The 14,655-nt window shown below is 34.1% G+C and overlaps 1 protein-coding gene across 1 annotated transcript; it reads left to right on the top strand.

Moving 5' to 3' along the window:
* Nucleotides 1-699: 699 nt before the first annotated feature.
* Nucleotides 700-14,213, top strand: LOC128395875 (protocadherin-like wing polarity protein stan). The gene is given in 7 exon segments (XM_053356350.1): nucleotides 700-877; nucleotides 1,138-3,820; nucleotides 3,822-4,165; nucleotides 4,168-4,202; nucleotides 4,524-4,676; nucleotides 6,803-6,977; nucleotides 8,486-14,213. Coding segments are annotated over 7 exon segments (9,072 nt in total). The 5' UTR covers nucleotides 700-762; the 3' UTR covers nucleotides 14,053-14,213.
* Nucleotides 14,214-14,655: the final 442 nt, after the last annotated feature.

Below are 14,655 nucleotides of genomic sequence, written 5' to 3'. Positions count from 1 at the left end.
AGAAAACGAACAATTTTTACAGCCTTGGTTAAATGACGATGATTTGACCTATTCTACCATCTCTGGGTGTTGTAGTTTCGGAGTTATTAGCTCTTAAAGACCAAAGGCCACTCTTTCATTCCGCTAATGAAACAAGGCTCGATCAATATTGATATTAGTGATAATTTAAGATCATTTAAAGACGCGAAAGAGTCTCATCTTACATTTGAAGGTTCTGTAGGCTATTATAAAGATCGTGAATCGATCACACCAACACCGACAACAATAGCAAAATCAGCGATTACCAAAAATCAGATCGCAACTCGAGATTGTAACATATCGTCATCAGAATCTTCCTCTATGGTTACATATTATAATATTTAGCAACCAATGGAACGGTTTTCGATGATGATGATTTTGTCATTTCTTCATTTCCGATATTTTCATCTTCACTTTTACCTTTTGAAGGTACTAAGGGAGCGACGAAAGTTTCGTTCGTTTAAGTTGACAAATTCTTCGAATGAAGCACTTGATTAGAACAAAATTTCTACCAAAATTCTATTTACCAATCTAATTTAACTTTTATTATATTTAAAGATTTTAGGCTTGAAAGTTTACCGATGAAAAACTGGTTCCTTTTAGTTGGATAATAATCCGAATCGAGGAGCTAGTGGGTTACCTGTAAGTCTCAGAAATGATTTTCACCTTTACAGGTTCACTTGAGATCATCGGTCTAATGGTAACTATGATTGTCTTTTGATTGTGTCTTTTAACTTCAACAAAATGAAGGATAAATTAATTTTATTCTATGTAATTAGTTTATTAATTTGTTCATCACATTATGGTGTTTGTACGGATAATCAAATCAATAAATGGTACCAACAATTAACCAGAAAAGGTAAGTGTTTATTTTTCATTTTCTTTTCTCTTTTTTCTTTTTTTCTCTTTTATTTTTTTCTATTCTCTCTTGTGTATTGTGGTGATAAAGAGAAAGAGAAAGAGAGAGAAAGAAAGAGAATAAAGGAAAATGTTGATCCCGCAAAATCTTACATAATTTATGCTTAATTTCTTTGTTCTTTTCTTTGTTTTGGTGTGTGTTCCAATTGTTTCATCTTGTTTTCTATTCTCTTTGGTGATTGTGATTCGTTTTGTGTTTAGATCCTGTGGATATTTTTAGTGCTCCATCTCGATTGCGTCGAGATGCATCTCCTAATCAACCTCCTTTTTTTGACAAATCTTTGTATGTTGTTAACATACCTGAAGAAAAGGATAAAGGTACTGTGGTTACCAAATTGATTGCCAATGATCCCGAAAAGGGGGAAATTTTCTATTCCATGTCGGCTGTTTTGGATGCTCGATCTCAAAGTATGTTTAGTATTGACTCTCTTTCCGGTGTTGTAACGACCACCTCACGTTTGGATAGGGAATTCATGGATCTTCATTATTTACGGATAATTGCTGTTGATTCAGGGATACCTCCAAAAACCGGAACAACAACTTTACAGATAAATGTTAATGATGAAAATGATCATTCTCCCGTTTTTGAGAGAGCCTCATATGAGGCAAGTGTTAAAGAATCACTGCCCATTGGATCAACTATTTTAAATGTTCGAGCAACCGATTCAGATGCTGATATAAATGCCGAAATTGAATACAGTTTACTTAATCCAACTGGTCCCAATGAGGCTTTTAAAATTGATAGTAAAACCGGTGTTATAACAACACGAGCATCGCTTGACCGGGAAACGGTTAACAATTATATTCTCAATATTCAGGCTTCTGATTGTGCTGCACCAGCTCATCGAAAACACGCTGAAACAACTGTTAAAATCACGATTCTCGATGAGAATGATAATTATCCACAATTTTCAAATCGCTCTTATACTGCAACGGTTAAGGAAGATGTTGATTGGTCTTCTCATCCAGTTATTATAACTATTTCAGCAAATGATGCAGATGAAGATTCTAATGCTGCAATAAGATATTCAATTATTGGAGGAAATACTCAGGGACATTTTCAGATTGACTCAATGACTGGTGATATTTCAGTAATCTCTCCATTGGATCATGAAACAACTCGTAATTATAGACTAATATTAAGAGCTCAAGATGCTGGTTCACCGCCACGATCAAATACAACCAAAATATTAATCAACGTTGAAGATGTTAATGATAATGAGCCCAAATTTTATAATTCACTTTTCCAAGAATCCGTGATTGAAAATACTCCACCAGGAACAAATGTACTTCGTATCCAAGCATTTGATGATGATGATGGTGATAATGCTCGTCTCACCTATTCCATAAAGGGATCATTATCCATCAATGGTCAAACTGAGACCATTATTGGTACCCTGCCCAATGAAATGCCACTAACAATAAACAATGAAACGGGCTGGATTGTAACAACCCGTCAATTAGATTGGGAGGAGGGTAATTTGTATGAATTTTCAGTTATTGCCCGAGATAATGGTTCTCCTCCTAAATCATCATCAGCAAATGTTATTGTTCGTATTCAAGATGTCAATGATAATGATCCCATTTTTGAGCCTAAATCATATTATGCAACCGTTTCAGAGGTTGATCCTGTTGGGACAACGGTGGTAAACATTTTCGCCACTGATCGAGATGAAAATTCAAGACTTAACTTCCAAATAACCAATGGTAATAATAAAGGTAAATTTAACATTTATAGTCAAAAAAATCAAGGTCAAATTACAGTTGCCCAACCATTGGATTATAAATCGGAACGTCGATATGTGTTAACTGTAACCGTCTCAGATAATGGCGGTCGCTCTGACATGGCCATTGTTTATGTCAATGTATCTGATGCCAATACTCATCGACCAGTGTTTGAGAAAACACCTTACGCTGTAAGTATACCTGAAGATGCACCATTGGGAACAACAGTTTTAATTGTTGAAGCAAGTGATGCTGATATTGGTGAAAATGCTCGTTTAACTTTTTCAATTGATGAAAATGGTGAATTTAAAATTGATCCGATTACTGGTTCTATTACAACAAACAAACCTTTAGACCGTGAAAGGGTCGCCGGGTATACGCTTGTAGTTACAGCAACGGACAATGGTTCACCTCCACTGGCCGATACAACAAATGTTGAAATTGAAGTGATGGATGTTAATGATAATTCACCTAAATTTAAACAAGACTCTTACCAAGCATCAATATCTGAAGATTGTCTAATTGGTACTCGAGTTGCACAAATTCAAGCAACCGATGATGATTATGGTCTCAATGGTCAAATAAGATATACTTTTAATGGTGGTAATGATGGTGATGGTGCATTTGTTATTGATTCAGCTTCGGGTATCATACGAACCAATAAAGTTCTAGATCGAGAGTCAACAGGTAAATATGAACTTGTTGCGATCGCCGTTGACAATGGTATTCCAAGTCAATCGTCAACCGTCCCGATAAATGTGATTATTGAAGATGTTAATGATAATCCACCTCGATTTGATTCGGACATTTTACGATTCCATGTACCTGAAAATTCACCAATTGGTTGGGTTGTTGGTGAATTGAAAGCAATTGATCCTGATGAAGGAGCTAACTCCAAAATTGAATATTCAATCGTCGGTGGGTCCGATGCAAAAGCATTTTCCTTAGTAAGTCGTAGTAATGATATCGCTGAACTTGTAACTCGTGTCGACATGGATTACGAATCACCGAAAAAAGTTTACAATTTAATTGTTCGCGCATCATCAGTTCCATTGAGAAATGATGTTGACGTGCAAGTCTACGTGACCGATGTAAACGACAATGCTCCAATACTCAAAGATTTCTCAATTATTTTCAACAATTACAAAAATCACTTCCCTTGAACCTATTGGACGTGTGCCAATGTATGAAGCCGATGCCAATGACGTGATGAATTTTAAATTTCTTTCTGGAAACAAGGCTGGACTATTGATACTAAATTCAACGACTGGAGAGATACGTTTAAGTACCAGTTTAAACACCAATGTTCCAACTCGAGCTCGCTTTGAAATAAGTGTCTCTGATGGACTTAATGAGGCATCTGCTCTTTGCCAATTAACCGTCAACCTGGTCACCGAATCGATGCTATTTAACTCTGTCACCATAAGATTAAACAACGTGCGACCAATAACCTTTCTCTCCTCTCTATATGAACGTTTTCTCGATGGACTGTCAGCCATTGTACCTTCCCAAAAGAAAATATAGTCATCTTCAGTTTACAGGTAAGAAGAGTCAACAAGTAAGAAAGGGAGAGAGAAAGAAAAAAACGAGAAGCTAAAAAACTCTCTGCTCTCTGGTCTCTCAATCATCATCGTCATCTTAATGTGATGAGAGAAAACGAGAGAGAGAGAGAGAGAGACAGAGAGAGACCTTTAATCATGAGAGTTCCTGCCTTTTACAAGGCCAAAAAGAAGATAAAAAAAGCGTTTTTTTTACCTGTGAGATAGTTAAAACTAATTCTCATGCTTTCTTATTTTCCCTCCTCTCATCTCTCCATTTTTCTTCTGTCTTCTTGCAATTTTTTTTATCATCTAACATTATAGGAGGAAAAAATTACCAAAGGTCAAATTTTAAGTATCAGTTTCTCGGCCCGAATACCCGATTCAAATGACCTGGACGCTTTTTATCCTTCTCAATATCTGCAAGAGCGAATCTATCTAAACCGTCCTTTCCTAACAATGATAACTGGATTAGAAGTAAGTTTTTGTTTCTCCTTCAATTTTCATCTTTTCATCTGAATTAGTTATCACCATCATCATGATAATCATGATAATCATAATTCAAATTAAGTTTAAACTTTTTTTCTCTTTTTTTCTCTCATCTCTAATGCGCTTTGTTTTTTAAGGAAAGTTCATTGAATTGAACTCATTAGATTTAGAAAAGTATGTATTAGAAATTCATGTAGAAATTAACAAAATGCAGATATAATTATAATTTAATCAATTGCTTTTAGTTCAATTATTATATTACAATAGTTTTAATGATTAAAGAAAAAAGTTCTGCAACAAGAGAGAGAGAGAGAGAGAAATTAAAATAACAAAAATAACCGTCGAATCTTGAAAATTGATTTTCTTGCTTTCTCTCTCCATCATCATTATTATTATTCAATTGATATTACATGAAATTTAAGGTGTCAGTTGAAGCGGGTTTATGATTTCTCTCTATAGAGAGGGTAGATTGATGTTTTCACCTTTATAAGAAAAACAAGCTTAATATTTTTTAGAAACAACTTTCTGTTTCTTTTTCCCTTACCTTTGCCCTGCTAAGATAAAATTTAATGGATGATGATAATGATGATTAAGATGATTACCTGTTCTCTGTTCTCTCTCTCTCTCTCTCTCTCTCTCTCTCTCTCTCTCTCTCTTCTTTCATTTTCCTTCTGCTCATTTCTTACAAGAAAAAAAACCCGATTGTAAGTAAGAGATACAAAGATGCAGTGAAGAGAAAGGAAGAGAAAATTTTTAAGGTAGAATATGTTTCTCATTTTCCAATGACCGCTCTCAGTATTACAGGTCTATCATCATTGGGAAGCCATTTCTTATCAGTCTTCATCTCCCTCTCTTCTTATATTATATTACATCTCTCTCTCTCTCTCTCTCTCTCTCTCTCTCTCTCTCTCTGTCTTCATCCACCATTTCTATCCCTCATCCTCTTCCATTTCTCCTTTTCTCTTCTTGTCTCTCTACCTAATTTACCTTCTCTCTACCCTGGATATCATTTAATTTGATGTAATATTTATGGAGAAAAAAATGTCTCACCACAAATAAGGTTGATTGTTAAATTCTCATCCATCATTAAACTTTACTTTTTCTCTCTCTCTCTCTCTTTACCTGTATATCAATCATCAATGATAACATTAGGTGCTCATTACAAAATTTTCACCTTTAATTTTAAGGTGTAACAATTTAGCTCAGAAAAAAACTAACAATTTAAAAAATTGTCCTTGTACCTGTTGTAAGCAAAAAAGGGTAACTAACACAGGTAATAATAGTCTCTAATGTTGTTGATTCATTTTTTTTTCTTCGCTTTTCTGATTAGCACCTTGAACAATTAACTTAACAACATCATCAACTTTCATAACATCAAATGTTAGTCACAATAATATCAGACTCTCCAAAAAATTACTTTAATTGTTATTGTTACAATTCTTGTTCAACAAAATACACTAATAACAGAATTTTTTTCTCATTTTTTTTCCTTCATCATCTTCATCATTCATCTGAATTGTTACCTTGACGATCAACATTATATGATGAAAATTAGATGATAACTATTGTGATTCTTATCCAATATTTATCTTGTTATATTAAATGGTCACGAATTGTGGGAGGACTGTAAATATAAATTAAAATGATTCTCTCATTATTATTTGATGATGTTAACAATAAGATAATTTTGTTCAATTATGGTTAATAGTAGTCGATTGTTACATAGAGATGGGATTTTTTTTCATGTAAATCAAATTTTTGTTTACTTTTGAATAACATTTCATTTTGGTTATCATTATAATAGTGATCATCTTAAAATTTGCATATAATTGGATTCATTATTTTAATTCAAGTCTACAATATAATCTCATATTATCATGATAATAATGGTGTTTTTCATGTTCATGAATTAGATTTAAATTTCAATTCATATTGTATAATATATATTGAACAACCTCACCTTAAAAGTTTGATTATCATGTTTTTGGTATCATTTTTATATTTTCACGATGAAATTGATTGAAAACTGCAATTTAATAGCTAATTATGATTTGTAACATTTACATTGAATCCACGATGATAATGATTTTTATTTTTCTTTCATCATTATCAAGGTATTACCTTTCGATGATAACTTATGCGTTCGAGAACCATGTCCCAATTTCGAGAAATGTTTATCGGTGCTGAAATTTGGAAACGCTTCGGAATTTATCAATTCTGAGACTACACTTTTCCGACCAATCAATCCTGTTAGCACTTTCGCCTGTCGATGTCCATACGGTTTTACTGGTAAATTGACTGATTTGCATTTCATTTTCAACTTTATATTATATTTTATGATATTTTCAATTAATTACCATCATTTAGAGAGCCTAATTAGCCCGGGTAAAGATAAAATTGATTAGCTGTAGATTAGGGCAATATCAATGGTCAGCTTTGGTAAACCTCTTGAACTTTAATCAGCAACAGTTCAATCTGAATACGATTAGTTAGTTAGTAATTAGCAACAAAAGATTAATCAAATTAATTTCGTTTTTCATTATCAAATTGAAGATATTAAGATTCAATAGCAATCAATTAAAGTAATCAGAATATCAAGCCAACAATCAAATCAATTTAGGCCTAACAAGAAATGATTAATTGTTGAAGAAACTTACAGGTAGTGTGACTTCCATAGTGAACGATTTTGACTGTTAATTGTGATTTGAAGATTTAGTTTTTTTCGTGTTTTTTTAACATATATCAACTCATCATTTATTCAATTAATTATATTTCAAATCTAGTAAAAAAAAAACTTACCGTTCTCAAGTTATGACCTTTTTTATGGGAGGGTCAAAAAAAAATCTTTTTAACAATGGGTTTTTAACATGGGATTTTTAAATGAAAATGCGCGCGAAATTTTTTTTTTGGGATTTAACGATCTTTAAATTCGAATATATTAAAAACGGTTAAATAGATCATACTGAAATTTATATATACGATACTTTTAATTCTGAAGAATTTAATGATGTTTTTTTTCTTGACCTGGTCCGAGCCAAGGTCAAAATATTTTGATCAAAACCTTTAAAAAAAATTTTTGGACTACCCCTCAGAAAAAATCATATAACTAACTAGGGAGGTTTGAGAATTATCTCAATTTTTTATTTTTATTAAATTAATTAAGAACAAAACGTTTAAAACTAAATTGATCAATTTCGGTCTTATAATAGTGGAGAAATAGCAATTCAAAAACGTTCACTATGGAAGTCACACTACCTGTATTTGCAATTTGATAAACAATCAAGTACTTCAGTGTATGAATTCAGTTGCAATTAACTAATCGTAGATAATTATTAAGAGTAACTTGTAATTTTATCAATCGGATTAAGTAAATTTGACACAATCAAATTAATATTTGATTGATTATTCATAGAATTGATTTGAAAGTTTTACAATACGATATTTCTGTTAATTGTTGAGGAAAAAGAGGAAAATTGTTGCTTCTTTTTTTCAAGAGGCTTTTTGATTATTAGCTATTAGAATTGATAAAATTAACCTCGTTCTCTGTCAGTTAATTATTGGTTTTCACAGTGATTTAGATTGTAATCATAAAGAAAGTGAAGTAATTAAGTGTTACAATTAATTGATTTTAAAATAATTTCCATTTCAAGAGTTATAAATAACCATTAATATTGTGGTGACTTTTTCGGTATTAATGTTTTCCTTTCACTCTTATTGATAGTTTAAAAGATTTAATTGAATTGGTAACAATTAAATATGAGTATTAAAATCAATTCTCTTTCTCTCTCTCCCTCCAGGAATGTATCATAAATATGAATGTGATACAGAAATTAACTTATGCTTTTCCAATCCATGTTTAAATGGTGGAACTTGTATTCGTCGAGAATCGGGTTATGTTTGCACTTGTCCGGTCGATTTCGTTGGTCGTAACTGTGAACATAATTTACAAACTGACCATTGTTCAGAAGGAGTTTGTAAAAGTGGATCTGATTGTGTTAATATTCGTGATACAATTTCCGATACTTCAGGTTTACCTGTTTTCAAAGGTTTCCGTTGTGCTAATTGTACTCACGGTGAATGGAGCTCACCAATATGTGAACTACACACTCGATCATTCACCAAAGGATCTTATTTAACATTCCCTCCAATCAAACAGCGTAATCGTTTTAATATAAAGCTTAAATTTGCAACCCGTCGAGATAATGTTCTACTTTTTTATAATGGCCGATACAATGAAGAGCATGATTTTATCGCTTTGGAGATAATCAATTCATCAATTATCTTCTCTTTCTCATTTGGTTCTCTATCATCTTTTACTCATCAAGTCTCCCTACCTGCTTTACCTGGATATCTAACCAATGGTCTTTGGCACACGGTTGAGGTTAATTATTTTAATCGAACGGCAACTCTTAGTTTACATAATTGTGACCGAGGAAATATGATCGGTTTACCTAAAGAAACAATGGATTACAATTTATCTTGTACCAATTCATCTACTTTTCATCTTGAGGCTCGATGTTCCGATCGAATGCAAACTTGCTATAGATATTTTGATCTCTCAGGTCCACTTCAAATCGGCGGATTACCTCCCCTGCCAACTCAGTTTCCCATTACAACAAATTCATTTGTTGGTTGTATTTCTCATCTAACCATTAATCATGAGTTAATTGATCTCAATTCATATGTTGCCAACAATTCAACTACTCCAGGCTGTTCAGATAAACGTGATTTCTGTCAATCTCATCCTTGCATGAATGGAGGAACCTGTACTGAAGGATGGGGATCATACATGTGCCGTTGTAGAGATGGTTATCTTGGTAAAGACTGTAGCTCGGAAAATGAAGTTGTCAAACATTTCAACGGTGATGGTTATTTAATATTTGCTCCTCGCCTACGGCCAATTAGTATTCCCTGGTTGGTTAGACTATCCTTTAAAACACTCAAAAGTAAAGGAACAATTTTACGAATGCAATTAAGCCAGAAAACTTATGTAATTATCGACATTGAAGATGGTCTATTAAGATACACCTTTGATCGTGAAACTGTTCTCGTAGCTCCAATTAAAGTGAACGATGGTGAATGGCATTATTTGGAAGCTAATTGGATGACCAATGGAATTTGGTTGAATCTTGATTATGGTCAGTATGAGGCTAATCAAGATTTTACTGGTGACATTCGTGGCCTTTTTATATCCAAAGTTTCTGTTGGAGGTATTGAACCAGGTGAAGATGAATCAACTGCACCGACAGTGCCAATATCATCACCTGATATTGACCTGGTTGGTTTTAATGGGTGTATTCAAGGAGTTGATGTTGGTAATGCTCGTGATGCTTGGTTAAGGCCACTAAGTGAGCTTAATGTCGTTGAAGGTTGTCATTATCATGATCCATGTTCATCTAATCCTTGTCCTCACCAAGCTCAATGTATTAACAAAGGATTGGGAAACTTTGTCTGTAAATGTAATCCAAGTTATGTTGGAGCAGATTGTATCTTAGTTTGTGAGCTGAATCCTTGCTCACCCGGTTCCCGATGTATCCCTTGGAACAACAAGGAAGGCTATCGATGTGAATGTGATGAATTTCATACTGGACCAAATTGTGATGTAACAATTGAAGATCGGTGTCCATCAAATTGGTGGGGTTATCCAATTTGTGGCCCTTGTAATTGTGACTCGGACAAAGGTTATGATGGTCATTGTAATCAAACAACAGGCGAGTGTATGTGTCTTGAGAATCATTATCAACCCATTGGAAGTGATTCTTGTTTCTCATGTGATTGTTACTCACGAGGATCATTAAGTAATCAATGTGATCCAATCAGTGGTCAGTGTCAATGTAGACCTGGAGTAATTGGTCGTCGGTGTGATACCTGTGCTAGCTCTTTGTACGAGGTTACAATGAGAGGATGTGAAGTGATCTACGATGGTTGCCCTCGATCTTTTGCCGAAGGTATTTGGTGGGAAAGAGGATTATTTAAAACGGAAGTGATTCAAAATTGTCCAACCGGTTCATTTGGTAAAGCGAAACGTTTTTGCGATGAAACCAGTGGCTGGGGAACTCCAGATCTTTTTGAATGTACCTCCAATACATTCAGTGAACTCGCTGAACAATTGGTTTTACTTGAGAAGGAAAAGTTTCCCCTGACAACTTACATGTCAATCAAATTTTCCCATGATCTTAAAAATGCAATCAACTCAACCAAAGAGTTATATGGTAGTGATGTCCTAATTTCTTATGGTATTTTGTACCATTTATTATCCTATGAACTTGACCAGAAAGGACTTAATTTAACTCATAAACAAGATCGATATTATGTCAACAATTTAATTTACATTACAAGTAAAATACTCGATGAAAGTTATTCCAAGTATTGGGCAAAAATGGCTTCTGAATCACCCGATAGTTCTGGACCTGAGGTGTTATTAACACTATTCTCAGATTATAGTAAAGTTTTGATTGAAAATATGGAAGACACTTATACTGAGCCATTTGAAATCGCTTATCCTAACATGATATTTGGTTTGGATACAATTGGTTACGATGAACTTTGGGAAGTAACAACAATCAGTAAATCATTACAATATGAAACTTTATCATCGACTATAGCAAATACAACATCAATAGCGGCTAATAATCAATCGATTGATATGAAAAAATTGTCTTCCTCACCTTACCTTGACCATAATGTCCCATCATCCATTGGACCGATCATATCATTACCCAAGTACAACAATTATCCAATGAGGAAACAACACTCAGATGAAATTACCCGACTAATTCCTTCATTGAAAAACTTACATCTCAAAGAGCCAAATAATTTAACTCTTTTTGAAAAATCAATACTCTCATCAAGTGGTTACTCTTCATCACCATCATCCTCATCCCCAAGCTCTATGATAACAAATTATCCTCGAGCCATTTACTCTTATGCCATTTATCAAACATTAGGACAACATTTGATGGCCTCTTATGACAGTTCAGTTAAACATAGATTCGGTGTTCCTGTGAAACTTAACACTCCCCTGACAAGTTTCATCTTACGGCCCGCTGACTCGAAACTTTTTCTCGACAAAAGTATTAAACCTCGAATAACTGTTCGTCTGGCAACATTAGCCTCCGAGGGTTACAATAATCCTCAGTGTGGTTATTGGATTTCAGGTTCTAATGGTAAATCTGGTCGATCACAATACGAGTCACGATCAGGTAAATGGTCAACTCGAGGATGTGAGATAACTGGTATTTATCCACCAACCAAATTGAGACGATCATTTACCTACATCAATTGTACCTGTGATCGAATCGCTCCATTTGGTGTTCTCATGGATACAACATCATCTAAAATTTATGTTGAAGAATCATTTGTTCTTGGTGTTGCTACACTTGCTGGTATTTCACTTTCATTGGTCATCCTTTTGGTCACTCTTTTCCTGCTTTCAGTTATCCGAGGAGTTCAAACAAATAGTAACAGCATTCATAGGAATATAGTTATCTCCATGTTTGCTTCTCAAGCAATATTCATTGTGGCAATGAAATTAAGGAACTCATTAACTCAACGAGGTTTTCCTTGTACAATGGTGGCAATACTTTTACATTATACTTTTCTTTGTGAGTTCTCCTGGATATTTGTAGAGTCCATTCATCTTTACCGAATGTTGACCGAAATTCGTGACATAAATCACGGACCAATGAGATTTTACCATTTTGTTGGCTATGCTTTACCTGCGATAATAGTTGGCTTGGCAGTTGGTGTTCGAGCTGACCAGTATGGACATTATCTATTCTGTTGGCTGTCACTTTATGAAAGTGTCATTTGGAGTATGATTGGACCAATATCTTTATTTTCCTTCCTTTCAGTAGTCATCTTTGCTTTAGCTCTTCGAGCAAGTATCCAAATAAAAGAGACAGTTTCTGACTATGGTAACCTAAAGACTTTACTTTGGCTTAGTATTATATTACTTCCTGTTCTTGGTTCGACTTGGATTCTTGCTTTATTAGCTTCAAATGATACACTGGAAGAGTTCAACTTGGGATTTGTCATTCTTTCGATTATATCTGCTTGTTATGTGTTTGTTGGTTACTGTTTGGTAAATCGACGAGTGAGACAAAATATTAAGATCACTTGGTATCGATTGAAGGGAATTAAATTGAACCATTTAGAGGAAAGCATGAGTGGAACACGAACATCATTAGCTGCCAAAAATTCATCAGGAGGGATAATCAATCCAATCCAAGGTGCTCATCTTGATGTTCTTCATGCTCGAGGTTTTGGTATTTCAACATCATCAACAACTAGTCGTTCAACCGCAACAAAAACTTCATCAAGTCCTTACAGATCTGATGTACCAAGTGGCATTTCTCCGTCGGTACAATCACATCATAAAGCTCGTCATCATGTTCACCGAGGTGGTGGTCGTAAAGGTGTTCGAGGCCGTCGAGGTAGACCGATGGACTCAGCATCTGAAAGTGAAATGTCCTACCAACGCTCTTTTGATTTGGCATCTAGTCATTCATCTGATGAAGAAGAGGTTGAGGCCATTGATGCACCAGAACAGAATCATATCAACATAATGAGACAACAATCAATGACTGGAGTAAGTGAACATGTTGACCATTTAAATGGTTTAGTTGTGTCAGCATCTGAACAGCAAAATCTATCTCAGCATCAACATACTAATCATCCACAATTTAATGAGCAAAAAAGATGGGGATCATTTGGTATGAACATAAGACAACCACCAACTTTAACCTCGATTGACCCTCAATCTAATGTTGACGGGATAGGATCAGTTCCTTACATGGCCCAAAGACCTTACAGTCGCTCAAATATCTTAGCCATGGGATTACCAGAATCAGATGATCCTAATGTTATCATGGGAGGACCAAAAACCTTTTATGACAACTCACCTGATATGAATACATCTCAAGATGAAGGATTATCACCAGAGTTTAATGATGACAATGGTCAACTTATGGCTTCTGGAGGAGCTCCTCAAGTGCATCAAAGGTACGATAGTTTACCTGTTCATGATGTGAATCAAATGATGGCCAGTCCATCAGATCACAAAGAGATCAATAGTCATCAGTTGGAAGATGATGTCGTTGAGACAGATGAATCATATCACCATCTCTATCATCATCAACAACAACCATCTCCATCAGGCTCTGGTCGGAGTGTCAATTTACAAGAAGATGTAAATATAACCACTAATCCTTATGGATATCTTCCCGAACGAAACACTTCACAGCTCAGGAATAATACTCAAGATGCCATAGTATCATCATCTCCTCGAGGAGTGACCAACACATCGCCAATTCAAAAATCTCAATCATCTTCTTCATCATCTTTATCCCATCGAAGCCAATAATCAGTTACTCATATTATCAATGAGTCTCGATGAATGAAAAATAATCAGCTGGAAGTACAAAGATCTTAACAAACCAACTACATTAAATGTCACAATTTACTAGATTAACTATTTTTTTCTCTTCTCTAACATTTACCTCAACACAATCAACGACAATTAATGGTCCACAGTCTTTAATTAGCAATATCTTTATTATAATAGCAGCAAATATTGAAACAACATCAGATCAACAAATTATCTTAACTTTAATTGCCTTGTAATAGTTGTAACTTTAACTATTTACACAATTAACTTGACCAAAAGTATTTATTCAACTATTAGATTATTAGTATTATATAAATTAGTGCTCACTGATATTAATAATGATAATTGGTATTTCATTTTCACAATTAACGATTAATCAATTCACTTTCACAATTCATATCAACATTATTTTCACTCCTCATTTCATATGTGCAACTTTAATCATCATTTACTTATAATTTGTGTATTATAATTTTCTTGTCATCTCTCATTTTGTAACAATTAATTTAATTGCCATCAAATTTAAATTGTAAATTTGGTTTAATAATTTTCCAACAATCAGTGATTATTTATTACATT

This window comes from Panonychus citri, unplaced genomic scaffold, assembly GCF_014898815.1.
Source record: "Panonychus citri isolate SS breed McGregor unplaced genomic scaffold, ASM1489881v1 Contig00142, whole genome shotgun sequence".
In the NCBI taxonomy this organism is placed as follows: domain Eukaryota; kingdom Metazoa; phylum Arthropoda; class Arachnida; order Trombidiformes; family Tetranychidae; genus Panonychus; species Panonychus citri.
Note: the sequence above shows the minus strand (reverse complement) of the source record. Positions and strands in the feature narration are given on the sequence as shown.